Below are 20,731 nucleotides of genomic sequence, written 5' to 3' on the forward strand. Positions count from 1 at the left end.
GGCTACTCCTCCACTAGCAACATTCCATCTAGAAGCCTGCCCTTGCAGATCAGCAACGCGGCCGCGCAGGCTTCTGTTTCTGTGAGTCTGACGTCCTGCACATAACAGAAGCCTGCACGGCTGATCTGCAAGGGCAGGCTTCTACATGCAATGTTGCTAGTGGAATAGCAACATTAACATTCCATGTAGAATCTCAAATAGTAGCAACAGAATCTCAATAGTAGCAACATTCCATGTAGAATCTCATATAGGGAAAGGAAAATGGGACTTGATATACCGCCTTTCTGAGGTTTTTGCAACTACATTCAAAGTAGTTTACATATATTCAGGTACTTATTTTGTACCAGGGGCAATGGAGGGTTAAGTGACTTGCCCAGAGTCACAAGGAGCTGCAGTGGGAATTGAATTCAGTTCCCCAGGGTCAAAGTCCACTGCACTAACCACTAGGCTACTCCTCCACTAGCAACATTCCATCTAGAAGCCTGCCCTTGCAGATCAGCAACGCGGCCGCGCAGGCTTCTGTTTCTGTGAGTCTGACGTCCTGCACATAACAGAAGCCTGCACGGCTGATCTGCAAGGGCAGGCTTCTACATGCAATGTTGCTAGTGGAATAGCAACATTAACATTCCATGTAGAATCTCAAATAGTAGCAACAGAATCTCAATAGTAGCAACATTCCATGTAGAATCTCATATAGGGAAAGGGAAATGGGACTTGATATACCGCCTTTCTGAGGTTTTTGCAACTACATTCAAAGTAGTTTACATATATCCAGGTACTTATTTTGTACCAGGGGCGATGGAGGGTTAAGTGACTTGCCCAGAGTCACAAGGAGCTGCAGTGGGAATTGAATTCAGTTCCCCAGGGTCAAAGTCCACTGCACTAACCACTAGGCTACTCCTCCACTAGCAACATTCCATCTAGAAGCCTGCCCTTGCAGATCAGCAACGCGGCCGCGCAGGCTTCTGTTTCTGTGAGTCTGACGTCCTGCACATAACAGAAGCCTGCACGGCTGATCTGCAAGGGCAGGCTTCTACATGCAATGTTGCTAGTGGAATAGCAACATTAACATTCCATGTAGAATCTCAAATAGTAGCAACAGAATCTCAATAGTAGCAACATTCCATGTAGAATCTCATATAGGGAAAGGGAAATGGGACTTGATATACCGCCTTTCTGAGGTTTTTGCAACTACATTCAAAGTAGTTTACATATATTCAGGTACTTATTTGTACCAGGGGCAATGGAGGGTTAAGTGACTTGCCCACAGTCACATGGAGCTGCAGTGGGAATGGAACTCAGTTCCCCAGGGTCAAAGTCCACTGCACTAACCACTAGGCTACTCCTCCACTAGCAACATTCCATCTAGAAGCCTGCCCTTGCAGATCAGCAACGCGGCCGCGCAGGCTTCTGTTTCTGTGAGTCTGACGTCCTGCACAACAGAAGCCTGCACAGAAGCCTGCACAGTGACTTGCCCACAGTCACATGGAGCTGCAGTGGGAATTGAATTCAGTTCCCCAGGATCAAAGTTCACTGCACTAACCACTAGGCTACTCCTCCACTCATTCCACCAATAAGAGCCAACCTCATCAGTGATGTCACAATGGCTTGATTGCCTGACACTTGCCTCACTTCTGATATTGTGATATATATTCAGGTACTTATTTGTACCAGGGGCAATGGAGGGTTAAGTGACTTGCCCACAGTCACATGGAGCTGCAGTGGGAATTGAATTCAGTTCCCCAGGATCAAAGTTCACTGCACTAACCACTAGGCTACTCCTCCACTCATTCCACCAATAAGAGCCAACCTCATCAGTGATGTCACAATGGCTTGATTGCCTGACACTTGCCTGACTTCTGATATTGTGATGTCATAAGGGAAAGGGAAATGGGACTTGATATACCGCCTTTCTGAGGTTTTTGCAACTACATTCAAAGTAGTTTACATATATTCAGGTACTTATTTGTACCAGGGGCAATGGAGGGTTAAGTGACTTGCCCACAGTCACATGGAGCTGCAGTGGGAATTGAATTCAGTTCCCCAGGATCAAAGTTCACTGCACTAACCACTAGGCTACTCCTCCACTCATTCCACCAATAAGAGCCAACCTCATCAGTGATGTCACAATGGCTTGATTGCCTGACACTTGCCTGACTTCTGATATTGTGATGTCATAAGGGAAAGGGAAATGGGACTTGATATACCGCCTTTCTGAGGTTTTTGCAACTACATTCAAAGTAGTTTACATATATTCAGGTACTTATTTGTACCAGGGGCAATGGAGGGTTAAGTGACTTGCCCACAGTCACATGGAGCTGCAGTGGGAATTGAATTCAGTTCCCCAGGATCAAAGTTCACTGCACTAACCACTAGGCTACTCCTCCACTCATTCCACCAATAAGAGCCAACCTCATCAGTGATGTCACAATGGCTTGATTGCCTGACACTTGCCTCACTTCTGATATTGTGATGTCATAAGGGAAAGGGAAATGGGACTTGATATACCGCCTTTCTGAGGTTTTTGCAACTACATTCAAAGTAGTTTACATATATTCAGGTACTTATTTGTACCAGGGGCAATGGAGGGTTAAGTGACTTGCCCACAGTCACATGGAGCTGCAGTGGGAATTGAACTCAGTTCCCCAGGATCAAAATCCACTTCACTAACCACCAGGCTACTCCTCCACTCATTAAGGTCATTTATGGCCTATTATTGCTCATTAACACCAATTAGCGCCTCATTATTAAATTATGCGTGCAACTGACCCTGTTCTAGAACTTCTGCATGCATATTTATGCACCAAGCATGAATTTGGGAGTATGTGTACATGTTTAAAGCTACCTACAGCATTTTGATTTAGGGTTTGAAGCAGTTCTTTTAATTTGTGGACCATGTGATTTTACTGTTCTTCAGAAATGAAACCTGACTGAGTACATTTGCAAACCATGGGATTATAGCAAGGAAGCAGAGGTTATCGTAATAATCAGCAGGGTCGGTCTTAGGCAGGGGCGACAGGGGCAGTTGCATAGGGCCTCGTGCTCCCAGGGGCCCTGCAGCAGCCTCAGCATGTCCCTCTCTCTTCTTCTCCCCACCTCAAATCCAGGTCTCTCCCTCCCTTCTGGATTCTCTAAAGTTGCTTCATCCCCAGCGCCAGCTGCGATTAAGGCACACTACTCTGGCCAGCATCGGGGCCTTCTCTTTTACCTGTGGAAGCAGGAAGTTACCTCATGAAAGGCGAGACCAGCAGAGGAAAGGTCCTGACGCTGGCCAAAGTAGTGCGCCTTAATTGCAGCCAGCGCCAGGGATGAAGCAACTTTATTGGATCCAAGAGGGAGAGAGAGACACTGGATTTGAAGTGGGAAGAAGGGAGAAATATATTGGACCTGTTGGGAGGGAGGGAGAGAGGAAGAGGGAGATGTATATATGTTGGGCCGTGGGGGTGGGGTTGGGGACTGCAAAATGGAGATGTGCTAAACCCCGGGGGGGGGGACTAGAGAGAGATGGACATGTGCTGGATCAGGGGGGATGGAGAGAGATAGAGATGTGCTGGACCAGAGGGGGGCTAGAGGGAGATGGAGATATGCTGGACCGGGAGGGGGGCTGGATGGAGATGTGCTGGATTTGTAGGGGATAGCTGGAGGGAGATAGAGATATGCTGCACCATGAGGGAGGGCTGCATGGAGATGGAGATATGCTGGACCAGGAGGGGGTATTGGAGGGAGATGTGCTGGGCCAGGAGAGGGACATTGGAGGGAGATGAAGATGTGCTGGGCCAGAAGGGGGGTATTGGAGGGCGATAGAGATGTGTTGGGGCAGGGGGCATTGGAGGGAGATGGAGATGTACTGGATTGGGGTAAGAGGGAGATGGGTATGTTGTGGACCTGCCAGGAAGGGAAGCACAAGAGGGGAGAGAGAGAGAGACAAGACTGAGGAAGGGAAGAGACTGGATCGGGGGGGGGGGGGGTGGAGAATGGACCAGAGGAGAAGAAATGCTCGACCAGAGGTGGAGAGAATGAGTTATACCAGACCACGAGGGGGCAGGGGAAAAGTAGGAGAAATTTTGCACTTGTGGGATATGAGAGGAAGGGAAAAGAGAGGGGATGGACAGGGCACAGACAAGAGCTGCTGAGCATGGAGTAAGAATAGAGACAGGAACACAGGGCAATGCCGGAAAAGTGGTGGATAGGGACGCTAAGAGGGCAGATGCTGAATAGGGGCACAGAGGAGAGATGCTGGACTGGACAGATAGGGTCGCAGAGAGAAGATGGATGACAGACTTGGAGAGAGAAGAAATGTCAAATGGACAGGAGAAGGGACACGGACCAAATTGAATGGAAAAATAAAATACTCAGACTACAAAGGTAGAAAAAAATTATTTTGAATTTATCAGTTGGAACATGTCAGCTTTTGGAAATATGCATCTCGGACATCTTGCATTTCCATTTCTGTTTCTCTAGTATTGCTGTATATGCAGAGTATGACTCTGAATTTCCCAGTTCAGATTTTTGTCTTCATATCTCTATTACTGGTCTGTGATTCCTTGTTTCATATTTGTTGATGTTCTGTCTGTGTTTTGCACGTGTGAGCAAGGTGAGTTATTCTGCTAGCATGTAGTTTCTGTGTAGAGATCTTTAGCAGTCTCATTTGTTTTGTTTTCTCACTAGATAGTGTATTGGAGTTTTAGGTCTGGTGTAATATTTACAGTGCTGCCTTTTCACAGATAAGGTTGTTTCTCTTTGAGTCCTAGGAATTAGTGCTGTTATAGTACAGTAAAGTTCTGAGTGTCTTTTTCACAAGTTTGTGCTTAGTGTTTTGCAGTGGAGAGATTGTGTGTTGTCCTTACTGAGTTGACTTCAAAATTTGAATTTAATGTTAGTTTGTCATAACATCAGACGGGAGGGGGGTTGTGAAATAATCATCGAATGTGTCACTTTTTCTTCTGAGATGGCAACTCTTGTGTGGATATTTGTTTGTAGAGAGGCAGGGCGAGGGAAGCGTTCAACGGTAGGTATGACAAGGGAATTGGAGCGGGCCATGAATGGGGCATTGAGCAGGGCAGTGTCAGGTTTTTCTCTGTCAAAAAGTTGGCAACCCTACCTGCTGAGGTTTCCCTGGATACTCTTTGACTTGCTATGGCTGATTTAGGGAAAATTTTGCTACCTGTAAATATGTTGTGATTTTGTTTTTTGCCTTTAGTGAAATATGTCTTTTGGGAAACCTGTACATGTTACATCTTTTTTGGCTACTAGGGGATCTCTGGTGTTGCCTCTCCATATTGGTGGGTTACAGTAATGGGGGAATTTTAAAGTACTTTACCCACGTACCTGGATCTTTTCTTACTTAATTTATATTTTTACTTTACTCTCTTCTATGTTTTGAGAATTGGAACTCCTAATTGTAGTGGACTTGAACTGAATAATTTCTGGGGTTTTTTCTTGCTTAATGAGAGCATTGTGCTTATTTGAATTAGTTTTTCTATTCAAGTTTTGCTTGATTTGTCTTTATTTCAAATTTCATAAATAAAAAATTTTAAAACACATCTTGTCAACATGGGGTGGGGCTAAGTGGGGGTAGGGGGCCCCAACGAACTGGTCTGCTCAGGCCCTGCAATTGTTAAGACAGGCCCTGATAATCAGTATACACTTTCATGCTACCATAGCCCTGATGCCACCCAGGGGCCCTGGGGACAGGGTTGCCCTAAGCTTCCTTGTCACACTTTTCCTACTAGATGCTTTAGCAGGACCTCACAAACAGTAGCCAACACATGCAGTAGCTAAATAACAGCTTTATTTAATACGAACTCATGTGAAACCCCAAATTCTCATAACACCAACTCTTTCCTCACTTCTTAATCCTTAACCCTAGACATTGCAATTCTGTTTAGTTTTACAGAAAAATGTCAGGAAGTATTTTTTCACGGAGAGAGTGGTGGATGCTTGGAATGCCCTCCCGCAGGAGGTGGTGGAGATGAAAACGGTAACAGAATTCAAACATGCATGGGATAAACATAGAGGAATCCTGTTCAGAAGGAATGGATCCTCAGAAGCTTAGCAAAGATTGGATAACAGAGCCGGTAGTGGGAGGCGGGGCTGGTGGTTGGGAGGCGGGGATAGTGCTGGGCAGACTTCTACGGTCTGTGCCCTGAAAAAGACAGGTACAAATCAAGGTAAGGTATACACAAAAAAGTGGCACATTTCTTGGGCAGACTGGATGGACCGTGCAGGTCTTTTTCTGCCGTCATCTACTATGTTACTATGTTACAGGACTTTTCGTCTTTTCCCCCAACAGTGTTAACTTAACCAGCATTAATGGAATAATCATCCTTATCACTCTTAACCTCAGTTTCACTTTTAAATATCCACTTTGCCTTTTCCAAAATACAGGCAGGTCTTTGCACAAGCAATGTATAATTTAAACATCAGTCATCATTCTTCCTTTCAGGACTTAAGGCTTTCTGTCCATGAGTCCTTCTCTGTCTTTTTTCACGTCTGGGTTGTGATTTCCCTTCCTAAGTTCCCTTCTGTTTATCTCTAGAACTAAGACTTCTTTGAAACTTCTTCTCTGGCAGTCATAGAGCTGCCAAGTTACCCTTTTCCAGAAGGGAGACTTATTGGTCAGTCCTAGTTTTATACTTACACCCAAAACAGAGCAGGATTCATAGTCCCTGATTCTAGTCTACAAATCTCATAATGCATCAGGGAGAGGTTGGTCAAAATCCAGGACTGGCCTATTATCTCCCTGCTGGAACTGGGTAACTTGGAAGCTCTGCAGTCAGCAATGTTAATTGATAATTGCTGCAGGTGTGAAATGTGCTGACAGCAAGCCCTGGCCCCTTTGCTTAGTGCAGCTGCTGTTGGGTTAGCAAGCTTTCCTCAGGTTTTCATCCAGCCTGGCTCTCCTACTGACCTCATAGCTCCACTGCCTCCTGGGACTTGTAGTTTCCCCACTTCGTATAACAATATCTTCATTTTTCTCATTTCTACCAATTTAAAGGGAGAAATGATATGGTTTGTCTTGCATCATCTTCTTCCTGAGAAGTACACACCAGTGCTTTTTCGCAATATTCCCATAGTCAAAAAAAGAAAGGGACTTAAGTACTGTTACTGCTAAACTGGTAATAGTTGTGAAAGTCCATAAAAAACACTCATTACCCCTGTTCATTATTACTGGTTAGGTTTTTATTTCCTAGCAGACAACATCAGTTCAATAATGCAATCACCGTAGACTGCATGACACACATTCAGTATTCCATTTTCTTAATAGCCCTGATTTGCTATGGATACAATGATATGGTTTTTTCCACATCCACAATTGCTGCTCTGCATTAATTCAGAAATATACAATGTTCAGATGGGGAGGGGTTTTTTTTTAGTTCATTTTAATAAAAATGCTCTAAAGTGACAAATCTTTTTGTACACATATTAATTTGTAGGTTAACACATGTTAAATCAATTTAGTGTGCGTTAAGTGTTAAGGCACACTAACAAACGAATGAGTGTTAATGAGGGCACATCCCTAGTGTTTACACATGAGCACTGAAGAAAACATCTGTCCCTTTAAGACTGCTGCTATTTATCATTTCTATATCCCCATGAGACCTACGCAACGTAGAGTGAAAGCAAGATCGGCATTTCGTCAAGACAAACACTTCAAGCTAAAAACACAGTGGACGTGTCTGTCTTAGGCCCAGATGCGCAAAGCTTAATGAGCCAGCCTGTTCTAATGGTTCTAGCCTGTTGAGCGAGCACAGAGTTCAACAAAGACATGCACAAAAGGGGTCTGCGGGCTCTTTTCCTGTCACGGTGCCAGCTAACGAAAATTATATGCAAAGTTATTTTAATGAGCTAATTACTATTCAAATGTGCATTCTGAGTGATGCACAGAAAGGACCACCTACCTTTATGATTACATTTTTACGGGTGGTCAGGCCCTGCCGGTACTGCTGTTTCCTTCCCATTACCGCTAAAATAGCAGCTGCTGGATGGCTGAGGAGAGCTGCAGCATCTCTAGAGCCCATCCCTCCCCTCGCTCGCCACCCTTCACTCTCCTTCGCCTCACTCTCCCCTGCTTCCCTCCCTGCCTGTAACGCTGCCCAGGGCAGCTTTTAGGCGTGTATGAAAGACATCTGTAGCATGCACAGAGCAGCTATACTTAGCGACTACATGTTCTGTGCATGCTTTCCCCCTGCTGAGCTGCTTGCTGTTTTTGCGAGCAGCTTATTTTCATACCAGTTCTTTTGAGCATCCCTCGCTATTTCCACCTCGGTAATTTTTACCGAGTGGTGTATGTCTTTTTGTCAATGGGTTCAGGATAGGAGCAGCAAAAGAGTACTTCCATTTCTATAAGTATTGGAAGCACAGTGGGACATGTTTGGATGACAATCACATGCTGCAACACTGCTGCTGTTACCGGATGCCAGGTACCAGTTCTAATATCACCAGCAATAGTTCTTCCTTGCACTCAAACAGTTTACCGTCTCACTGTTGAACAGTTTTGGGTAGTTCCAGTGATCCCAGCTCTCCACAGGTCCGCAGGATTTTAAAGGAGTAGGATGCCTTTGGATGACATCGCACACCATTGCACTGCTGCTGTTCCTAGATATCAGTTCTAATATCACCTGCAAATATTACCTTCCATTTGAATATCCTACTGTCTCGCACTGAAATAATGTTGGGTATTCCCAGTGTTCCCAAGAAAAGGCAACAACTATTGATTTCTCCATCTTGCTTCACTTTGAAAACAGTGAACCAGTATGGCAAAAAACCACTGTCGAAAAAAACCCAGCTTGGACTGCAAAATACCCTAATTTATTCCTAAGGTGTTTAATGGGCAGTCTAGGAATAAATTTGGGTATTTTGTAGTCCAAGATGGGGTTTTTTCTACTTGGGAGTTTTTTCCCCTTAGGAGTTGTTTCCCAGTGTTGTTTTTTCAGCTGGGCTAAAGCCGATAATAGAAACCCCACAGAGGTTTGTTGAAAAGTCTATGACTCCCCTCGGGGTGGTTGAGGCTTTTGTTTTCTCATTTCTAGTAATAATCCTATGCCTTGTTATCCATTTACACAATGTGTTCAGCAAATGTAATGAATTGTAACATAGTAACATAGTAAGTGACGGCAGATAAAGACCTGAACGGTCCATCCAGTCTGCCCAACAAGATAAACTCATTTTACATGATATGTGATACTTTATATGTATACCTGAGTTTGATTTGTCCCTGCCTTTCTCAGGGCACAGACCGTAGAAGTCTGCCCAGCACTGTTCTTGTACTAAAAGTTCTGAAGCTAACGTCGAAGCCCCTTAAAATTTACACTCCCGCCCATCCATATCTATTCAGTTATGATCAGGGCATAGACTGTTGAAGTCTGCCCAGCAATGGTTTTGCTTCCCAATTACCGGCGTTGCCACCCAATCTCCACTAAGATTCTGTAGATCCATGCCTTCTAAACAGGATTCCTTTGTGTTTATCCCATGCATCCCTCTCATGTAGTAAAACATTAGAGGGTAAATATTTTGCTAATGACGGTCAGCATTTTTTAGCCACCAGCAGCGTTACCCTGAATATTCATTGACCATCTGGGTTTATGCAGCCAGTTATCTCTTATGAGGTTCTGCAATATTCAGCATTTAACGGCCTAAGCAACACCACATAAAGATAGGACTGAGTTTTAAGGGGTCCGATTTGGCCACATAGCCGGTTAATTGATAAATATCACTTAACCGCATACATGCCGACTCTGGCCCCAGGCTGCAGCACTAACCAGTTAAAGTTTCTTCCTTTATAACATCATCAGAATTCGCCCTTTCCTTTCTGAACACACTATCAGAACCCTCATCCAAACTCTCATCACCTCTCGCTTAGACTACTGCAACTTGCTTCTCTCAGGTCAGCCATCTCTCTCCTCTTCAATCTGTTCAAAACTCTGCCGCACGACTAATATTTCACCAAAATCGTTATGCCCATATCAGCCCTCTCCTGAAATCACTTCACTGGCTCCCTATCCGTTTCCGTATACAATTCAAGCTCCTCTTGTTGACCTATAAGTGCATTCACTCTGCAGCCCCTCACTACCTCTCCACCCTCATCTCTCCTTACACTCCTTCCCTAGAACTCCGTTCACTAGGCAGATCTCTCCTAATTGCACCCTTCTCCTCCATCACTAACTCCAGACTCCGCTCCTTCTATCTCACCGCACCTTATGCCTGGAATAGGCTTCCTGAGCCATTACGTCTAGCTCCATCCCTGGCTGCCTTCAAATCCGGGCTAAAGGCCTACCTGTTTGATGCTGCTTTCGACTCCTGACTTGTAATTTTTATCTTATCCTTATGTGTCCTTATGTCTGTCCTTCCCTTCTCCTTTTTGGTCCTGTCTGTTTGTCCTGATTTAGATTGTAAGCTCTTTTGAGCATGGACTGTCTTCTTCATGTTCAATTGTAAAGCACTGTGTACGACTGGTAGCGCTATAGAAGTGATTTATAGTAGTAGTAGTAAAATGCTGCTGAATGTCAGTGGATAGCCCCGCCCCATACAGCCGATTTAAGCGGCCAAGAACCTTTAAATGGCTTTGAATATCGACCCCCTTAGTCTGCAGTCTCTGGTCTGGCAGCGTTATTTACTAGAAAAACCCCACACCAAATCTCAAATCATCCTAGTGATGTTTAGAAATCACAAAATCAATAGAGGCTCATTTAATATTGCAACTCTTCACTCCCATTACAGATCTAATCTTTGACTTTCACTTGACTTCTCACGGCAGCTGGGAGAAGATTATACCCTTAAGAAATCACTTGCATCTCAAAGCACTATTTCATAACGCATGTATAAATCAATATTTATAATTTCACAGTCAAGCAGATAATAATGCCGAGTGCATTTTATGCAGGAAGACAGGGAGCACAAGTGCAAAATTTTGCCCTCTGCTTACCTTACACATCCCCGTGCTCTAACGTGGGCTTTGTTTTCAAAGAAACGTCTCCTTCCCTGATAAATGTAGCCCACTAGATATATATACTAACAAATGCAGTTAAGCTGGAAATCACTTTAAACTAGACCTTCGCTAAGTGTAATTAGAACATAAATTGCAATAGTTAAAGCAGTCTACAGAAAGACGTAGGTGTTTTACAGCTATTGTAAATAAAGAGCATTAAAGTTAGAGATATGTGGTTATAAAACTATAAGACAGATATCTACAGAATAAATACCTGATTCCAGTTCACTTGCGTGTATGACAAATGTATCCTCCTATCTTTGAATATTTGCAATTCACTTCAGGGTAGCTGAGTTTAAAAAAGCACAAATTCATTGGAGATCAAAAAGTAAAGTTTTCTCTTCCAGCTCGACCATGGATAATGGTGGAAGACCAAGGAAAGATTAGTCAGATCCTTTGATTCCGTGTGAGCTACTCTGCTCCCAGTTCAGTTCCGTCACTGCCACTAACCTTGTAAGAGTGTGGGGGAAGTCCCTCTTCCTCAAATTCTTTAAATCTATTGGCTTGACTTCAAATGTCTATTCAGATGATATCCAAATTCTAATTCCTCTCAACCCTACCGATCGTCAGGACATCAGCATCCTTAATACTGGTCTATCTCGTATCTTCACTTGGCTAACTGAGAACAAGTTCAAGTTATAACTTTGACAAATCTAAAGCTCTCCTTCTCTCTGATAACAGCAACACTGCTCTATCATCACTAGTTTTACACTGAGGGGGCCAAGTGCCTTTAGTGCCATCCTTGAAAATTCTGGGCGTCAATATAGACAACGCACTCAGCTTCAGACCACAGATTACCTCCCTTGTGCTTCTACAAGCTGTGTATGTTCAGGTCTATTAGACCACTGCTTCAGCCATCTGCCATTAAGATCCTGGTACATTCTCTTGTACTTAACCAGCTAGATTATTGTAATTCTCAGTACAAAGGCCTCAGACAGAAAGACATACACCACTCACAATTAATTCAAAACACTGTCATCAAATTAATTACTGGTTCTAAGAAATTCGATCATGCCACACCCCTCTTCAAAGCCACAGAATCACTTACAAGATTCTCACCCTTGTGTTTAAAGTCCAGTCTGTAGGTTACCATCTTTTCTCTCTCGATTACTGATACCCTACTGCCTTCCTTGGGCATGGTCCATCCAGTCTGCCCATTAGCTAATCTACTGTAATTATACTTATGTTTGGTCATTTTATTTTTTATGCCGTTAATAATATCGTAATTATTTTGTTTCATATTTTTTACAGTATGTTACAGGAGAGAACTAGGGAAACTGAGAGTAACAAAGCTTAAGCAAAGAAAAAAAACCTAGAAAAGTAGAGATTACAGGCTTCTATACTTAGAACCCTTTCTTTTAGTTAATCCCACCCAAGATTTAACACTCATCCTTATACTAACTATTAGGTTTATCAGAGAAATAATGTTATAAATGAGAAGGAAGATTGTAAATTTTATGTTAGACTGTATCTGCTGTTAACTGCCTCGGCTGAATCTCTTCATAAAGGCAGTTAATAAATCCCAATTAATAAATAACATTGATACATTGCAATTGTATCCCTGCACCTCCCAAACTACACTTCAACATTTCCGCATGGTCTGGTCAACAAGATTATGTGTACCCGAATATATACCAGCAAAATGTTATGAGTCACATTTTTTCCATGGCCCCGATATTGAGACAGCGGGAATTAGGCCGGCTAACTCCTGCTGTTGCCGTTGAACCCGGAAATTCAATGCTGGGGCCATATCCGGCCATCACCATTGAATTTCCAGGGTTTTTTTTGTGTGCCACAAACATAGCCGGTTAAGCCAATATTCATCGGCTGACCCGCTAGGTTCTAGTGGCCGAAGATAGACCTGCTAATTGCGTGGGTATATCTGGCCGCTAAACTTAACTGGTCAGCGGTAACCGGTTATCTCAAGTGACATAGCCAGTGACTGGTTTAGCCGCTGACCAGCATATTCAGCGGAAGATAGCTGGTTATCTCCTGCTGAATATTGGTGGAGAGCCAGATTGAGTGTATTTAACCAGCCAGGTGCCATTCCTGGCTGGTTAAATACTTTTAAATATTGGACAGCTTGTGTACAACATACTAAACACGCAGAAAATGCTTTCTGAAATTACCCTCCATGAGTACTTTTAGCCACATTTAGAGGCATGTGTCAGGCAAGATAGGAAAACAACACATGTAGGTTATTTTCTGCAAAAAATCTACCCATTCAAAAATCAGGTGTAAATGCTAGCAGGCACTTTATACCCTTAGAAAAGTTCAACGTATACATATGTGATTTCTCTTTGAAAACAGAGGCAAGATCCACTAGCAAAACATATTCCCAAGCTTGCTTTTAGTGGGGTCAGTCTGAAAATTGCCTCCAAACTGATGTAAAATGTCAGACAGTGCCTTTGATAACACTCATAATTAGAACTCTTGTAAGAACATCAGCAGGTCAATTACCAGGCTAAATCCAGGCTACAATGAGTAAGTCATTTTAATGCAAAGCTTCTGTTGATGCAGGACTGCAATCATTCCATATCATTTTTGTTCTTATTTGGATGTGTGTTGATTTTCAGGCTCACAACAGAAACTTGCTGTCCATAGATTTTGACCATGTAAACAGAACAGGAAAGATCTACGATGATCACCGAAAGTTCACTCTTCAAATCTTCTACGACCAGATTGGACGTCCAATACAGTGGTCACCCAGCAGCAAATACAATGAAGTCAATGTCACCTATTCACATTCAGGGCTTGTGACCTACATTCAAAGAGGGACTTGGAATGAGAAAATGGAATATGACACGAATGGAAAAATAGTTTCCAGAACCTGGGCAGATGGTAAAATATGGAGCTACACATACTTGGAAAAGGTAAATCAGTGAATATATATTTCATGACACCACAAAGGAGAAACAAAAATTCTATAAACTTGTGCACTCAAATTTATGCCTTGCATGCAATTTATAGAATAAGGTCAATTGCATGTGAAATTTAATTTAATAATTGGTGTTAAGAGCCAGTCATTGGCTTAAATTGGTGCTAGGTGGGACCAAGTAATAATTTATGTATTTGGATTTTGCTCACATCTTTTCAGTGGTAGCTCAAGGTGAGTTATAATCAGGTACACTGAGTGTTTTCCTATCCAGCACACAATTTAAGCTGGTACCTGAGGCAATGGAGGGTTAAGTGACTTGCCCAAGATCACAAGCAGCAGCATTTGAACTGGCCACCTCTGGATGTCAAGCTGGGTTCTCTAACCACTAGGCCACTACTCCACTGTGTATCCAACTGCCCTAGTCACTATTCTAGAAGTTGCTTGCACAAATTCTATCGTGTGCAGCTTCCAGGAGGACATGGATGTGGGAGGGGAATGGGTAGGTCAGGGGTGTGCCTAGGAATTAAGTACGCACGTTATAGAATACTACACATAACTGCAACCAGTTAGGTGCCAGCACTTTCACCAGTCTTTAACATGGTGTCAGTGCCCGCATTTAACGTTAGACACGAAACTGCTGACATACACTAGTATTCTACAATGGCAGGTTCCATGTGGAACTGCCAGTATAGAATTCACACATAGGGGTAAAGTCAGTAAATGGCACCTAAAGATTGGCGCCAAAAAAATAGAGCTTAGCGCTATTATATAAACTGCGCTCAAAGTTAGGTTCCATTTATAGAACAGCGCTAAGCACCGGTAACCACGACTACATTTAGGTACAACCGACGAAACCTTGGTGTAAATCCCTATGCCTAAATTAGGTGCAGATCCCCGGCTTATTCTAGAACAGCGTGCATAAATTGTGGGAATGCCCCTGATCTGCCCATGTCCCTCCCGTAGCCATGCCCCCTTTTTGGAGCTGTGTAGACCTGGGCACGTAAATGTACACGCATAATTTTTAATTAATGCCAATTAGCACTGATGATTGTTAGCTCCCGGTTATCAGCACTAAGTTAGCTCCCGGTTACTACTACTACTACAAATCATTTCTATAGCACCGGTTATCAGCGCTAATTGACTTGTTATTCAGTTCAATTGCATGCACAATTTAAAGCACCATTTATATAATTAGGGGGTTAGTGCATATCATTCTGGCACCTAAATTTTGGCGCTCTTTCTTGAATCTACCCCATAATGCTCAAGGTGGTTTATGGAATTGTTAATATTCAGGTACAGTAAGTCTACAGTTTAATATAAGAACATAAGTGTAGCCATACTGGGTCAGACCAATGGTCCATCTAGCCCAGTATCCTGTTTTCCAAACAGTGGCCAAGCCAGGTCACAAGTACCTGGCAAAAACCCAAATCATGGCAACATTCCATGCTAGAAATCCCAGGGCAAGCAGTTGCTTCCCATATCTGTCTCAATAGCAGACTATGGACTTTTCCTTCCGGAATTTGTCCAAACCTTTTTTAAACCCAGATACCTTAACCACTGTTACCACCTGCTCTGGCAAAGAGTTCCAGAGTGGCCTAGTGGTTAGGGTGGTGGACTTTGGTCCTGAGGAACTGAGTTTGATTCCCACTTCAGGCACAGGCAGCTCCTTGTGACTCTGGGCAAGTCACTTAACCCTCCATTGCCCCATGTAAGCCGCATTGAGCCTGCCATGAATGGGAAAGCGTGGGGTACAAATGTAACAACAAAAAAAAAACTATTCGTTGAGTGAAAAAATAATTCCTCCTATTTCTTTTAAAAGTATTTCCATGTAACTTCCTCGAGTGTCCCCTAGTCATTGTACTTTTGGAATGAGTAAAAAATCGATTTACTTCTACTCGTTCTACACCTCTCAGGATTTTGTAGACCTCAATCATATCTCCCCTCATCCGTCTCTCTTCCAAGCTGAAGAGCCCCAAACTCTTTAGCCTTTCCTCATACGAGAGGAGTTCCATCCTCTTTATCATTTTTGTTGCTCTTCTTTGAACCTTTTCTAATTCCACTATATCTTTTTTGAGATATGGTGAACAATGGTTTCCTTGGTTTTTGACCCATTACTGTAGCCATTAGACCACACCTCCTCCACGAGGACCCAATTCCACAGCCTATTAGGTTCTGCATTGAAAACACTATCATGTGAAAGAAAATCTGAATTAATAGGGGATTCTAATGATTATATTTATCCACTAATTGTGTTGTCTAAATTATCTTTTTAGTACTGCTATTTTAAAGGAAGATCATCAAGGTTGGAAAATGAAATTTTGTAAGTCAGATAATGATCAGTTTGGCAACTGGTGTCATCTATTGGGTAGAGTATTGAATGCTCATTTACCATAGATTCTCCATGTGCCAAATTTGGTCTTCCTGATGAGAAAATTAAACTAAAAATGTATTGTATGCCATCTCCTTTCTTATGTCCTTGAGGCTGTTTTCTAACCTTTTCAACGGAAATACATTTTAGGGCCCTTTTGAGGCATGCTAACAAGCCTATGAAATGAAAATCAGCAATCTGGGCTTTCAACTTCAAAGTAGAAAACTTTAATTGAACATTAGCTTAGTACTATTTCAGTTCAAAAAGCTTTCATTAGGCTGATAATGAAAGTTCATTTGAACTGGAACTTGGATACTATGTTACTGTTAATTAACCCTGGATTGCTTCTTTTTTAAAAGTGCTTATTGGTGTCTGTTTCATATTGTCAGTCAAACGCTGGATATAAGATGCAGTAAAATGTTGGAATATTGGAAAGAAATTATACTTGAAGGGGCCATGAATGTCTATACGTCTGCCTCAGTGTTTATCTGTCTGAGGGCAGAATAGCCCGTCAAACATAAAACAGAATGAGAGCAAGTTTAGTGTAGGGGAAAAAACTTATGAAAAGACATATCAAGTTAAAAAATGAGCCAGACTGAACAGGGGATCCAGAGAAATAAGTTCCACATTAAAACGGCCTAGTGTATTTCTATGGGAGAACCAGTTTCAACTTCTCCATCATAGAAACACTGATATATTGACACATACCAGAAGGGAGAGGGTGGCTGGAGGAGCTCAGGCCCTTCCAATGCCTCTAGAGAGACTAATGATAGGAATGGGGATTACCAAGCCCTGCCAGCTGAAGATATGAGTGCTGCATTGACAGGGACTATGTGCTCCTCCCTGTTCTGTTCCATTCTATTCTATAATGCCTGCAACAATGTACTACTACTACTACTACTTAACATTTCTAGAGCGCTACTAGGGTTATGCAGCGCTGTACAGTTTAACAAAAAGGACAGTCCCTGCTCAAAAGAGCTTAGAATCTAATGGGCGAAATGTCGAGTTGGAGCAGTCTAGATTTCCTGAATAGAAGTATGGTGGTTAGGTGCCGAAGGCGACATTGAAGAGGTGGGCTTTGAGTAAGGATTTGAAGATGGGCAGGGAGGGGGCCTGGCGTATGGGCTCAGGGAGTTTATTCCAGGCATGGGGTGAGGCGAGGCAGAAAGGGCGGAGCCTGGAGTTGGCGGTGGTGGTGAAGGGTACTGAAAGTAGGGATTTGTCTTGAGAGCGGAGGTTACGGGAAGGAACGTAAGGGGAGATGAGGGTAGAGAGGTAAGGAGGGGCTGCAGATCGAGTGCATTTGTAGGTTAATAGGAGAAGCACATTAAATCCTTATGAGGTACCAAATCCATGAGGTTTTGGTACACATGCAGTTGCAGGCATTATAAGAGAAAACAGAGCAGTGGGGAGCAGAAAGGCAGTTTCCAACCTCTTAGATGGCATGGAGGATTGGAGCAGATGCTAGAGGTGAGTAGGGAGAAAAGCATATACTGGAGGGGTGGAGGAAGAAAGGAGACGGCCAGAACTAGTGGAGGAAGTAGGTGAGGCAGGAAGCAGAAGTCATGGAGGAAGAGAAAAGAGGCAGATCAACAGATTTAAAAAAGGAGAGACAGGGAGACAGATGCTGGGGACAGTAAGGGGAAAGGTGAGAAAACAGAGGCTAGTGAAATAGGCAGATGCATTGTAGGAATTGAGGGAGCAGCAAGGAAGATGGATTATGGAGAAGGAGACAGGTGCTTGGGAAGGGGATACAGAGGCAAGAGGGTGAGTGTAGGGGAAGAAGGTGGGTGTTGGGGTAGGGAGAGCAGTTAAGTGGAGGTTGGGTGCAGAGAGTTGAGGATTAGGAGGACAGTGGTACTAGATAGTTCTGTATAGAGGGTAAGACTAGGAGTAGATTAGATGCACCTGTCAGACTTGTGAGTTCTTGTACCAAGTAGAGCGCTGCTGAGCCCGGTACTCGGACCAGGTTCTGCTTTGCGGCCGGACAACCCCTGGTTTCACCTGCACTGACCGCCATTCCCCAAAGGTTGAGCCCCTAGGTGCGGGAAGCCTGAAGGACTTACGAGACAGAGCTGAAAGTGGGGTGGTGAACGTATCGGCCAGGCAGTAATCCAGGCATAGGCAAAGTCAGTAGGCAGGCAGCAGGCAAGAGAGTAATCCAGGCACAGGTAAAGTCAATAGGCAGGCAGCCGGTCAAGAGCATAATCCAGGTACAGGCAAAGTCAGTAGGCAGGCAGCAGGCAAGAGAGTAATCCAGGCACAGGTAAAGTCAATAGGCAGGCAGCAGGTCGAGAGAGTAATCCAGGTACAGGCAAAGTCAGTAGGCAGGCAGCAGGCAAGAGAGTAATCCAGGCACAGGTAAAGTCAATAGGCAGGCAGCAGGCAAAGTCAGCAACGAGGGACAAAGTAGAGAAGACGCAAACTATTGAGCAAGAAACACCTACCAAAGTAGAAGCCGAAGCATGGAGTCCAGGAAGAGCTCAGCTGATAAAGTGCTGGAGTCTGACATCAGCAGGGACCAGCAGGGAGAAGGAGCACAGCCATAGGACAAGAGCAGGGGAAGGAGGAACCGGAAAACCAATAGGAGAGAAGCAAGGGAAGCCAGGCAGTGAGAGAGCAGACCCAGGTGCATGGAAGCAAAGCAATCAAGGAGCCTGCATCCACAGAAGAACTACACACACATGGCTCAGGGCTGTGCCAGTGATGTGTGCATGTCGACGGGACCCCGCGCAGCCCTAGGACGCCACTTGCGTTGAGGTAAGGGACATGACAGCGCCTGAACAATGGTGAAGAAGATGGAGGAGAGCTGTGAGTCAGTAGAAAGAACAGAGGTCTGTGACCAAGGAAGGGAGATGTCTTTAAGTAGAGTTTGGTTTGAGGAATTGTGTAAATGGAGAAAATAAAAAGGGGACTGGGAAGCTGGGTAGTGGGTAAGAGATGGAAGAAAGGGTTTGGAGACAGGGAAGAAGATAAATGATAGGGGGATGAAAGGCAGAAAAAAATAAGATCATAAGAACATAAGTGTTGCCATACTGAGATAGATTGGAGCACCATTTATAGAATAGCACTTATGGGCATATTTGCTTGCTCCGCCCATGATCTGCCTAAACTCCATCCATGCATATGCCTGTAGGCAAAGTGCACACCATCAAAACATGGTTCATACTTTTTCACTAGTTAGTATTCCATATGAGGCCACTTAATGCCTAGAATGCCACCATTTATGTGTGTTTCTGCCATCTAAAACTAGACAGTACCTTATAGAATTATTCCCTATTAGCCCCTTCCACTAAGAATGTATAGCCTACAGAAGTGCATCATCCCCATAAAACCTCCCACAATATGCAGATCGCATTATGTCATTCTTCTACCACCTTTCTGGTCTACTCATCCCTTTGAGGAAATAGACCTCAGAGGAATCATAGATATTGACTTAAGAAAACTAGTAAGGTGGGGGATAAACTGCCAATTTGTATTCTAAATATGGTGTTATTGCAGTCCTCACTAAAGATTTTATATGTAGTGTTAATTACCTCATGCAGCTTTATCTAAATCAAATGCCAATTTTCAGCAATTTTGCGATTGCTCCTTTCTTTTTCTTTCAGTCAGTGAACCTTCTGTTGCACAGCCAACGTCGCTACATTTTTGAGTATGACCACTCTGACTACCTGTCCTCAGTCACCATGCCCAACATGATGCATCATGGCATGCAAACAATGCTTTCTGTGGGGTATTATCGCAATATCTACATCCCTCCAGATAGTGGTTCCTCTTTCATCCAGGATTTCAGTGAAGATGGACGCCTGCTGCAAACTCTTTATCTTGGGACGGGGCGCAGGGTTCTTTACAAGTATACCAAGCAGTCACGACTGTCAGAGATCCTCTATGACACTACTCAAGTCACATTTACTTATGAAGAATCCTCTGGGGTCATCAAAACAATACACTTGATGCACGATGGATTCATATGTACCATCAGATACAGGCAAACAGGTTTGTTACAAATATGCACAGGAAGAATATACAAAATCAATTTATAATTGTTTTTAAAGTATCTTCATAAGTTAACCTATTTAATATACTCCAACAAAACTAATGTTTACAGAGATTCTTTTTTTATAACTCAACTTTCATTAATGGAATTCAGTCTTGCGCCTCTCCATTATGAACTCCTGAAATGCAGGACTGGAGCACAGTAGACTCAAGGACAACATAGACTAAGAGGTCTTTGCATGGAACGTTCCGTCAGAGAAGGTGGTGGAATTCTAGAAATCATAAGACAAAGAGAGGTTGCTTAGCAGTGAAGAAATGAGGGTAAAGCCCAACATCAAGTAAGGTCTGTAATGTTGAAGTAGAAAGAGAGAATGCAGCTTAGAAAAAGGGCCCCTTATAGTCTTACATAAATTAATGAAACTCACTAATGATAACTTCAAGGAAAACATATCCTTTATATTCTGCAGTAAGCTGCATGACCTGCATTGACTCTAATATTTAG

At 43.3% G+C, this 20,731-nt stretch overlaps 1 protein-coding gene across 1 annotated transcript in view; it reads left to right on the plus strand.

Moving 5' to 3' along the window:
• Positions 1 to 20,731, plus strand: part of TENM1 (teneurin transmembrane protein 1) — a 696,753-nt gene that overhangs the window by 649,662 nt on the left and 26,360 nt on the right. The window contains exons 26-27 of the mRNA XM_030210273.1: positions 13,564 to 13,860; positions 19,842 to 20,229. Coding sequence (XP_030066133.1) covers positions 13,564 to 13,860; positions 19,842 to 20,229 — 685 coding nt within the window. The remainder of the gene's footprint in view (positions 1 to 13,563; positions 13,861 to 19,841; positions 20,230 to 20,731) is intronic.

The sequence above is a fragment of the Microcaecilia unicolor genome, chromosome 7 (assembly GCF_901765095.1).
Source record: "Microcaecilia unicolor chromosome 7, aMicUni1.1, whole genome shotgun sequence".
Lineage (NCBI taxonomy): Eukaryota > Metazoa > Chordata > Amphibia > Gymnophiona > Siphonopidae > Microcaecilia > Microcaecilia unicolor.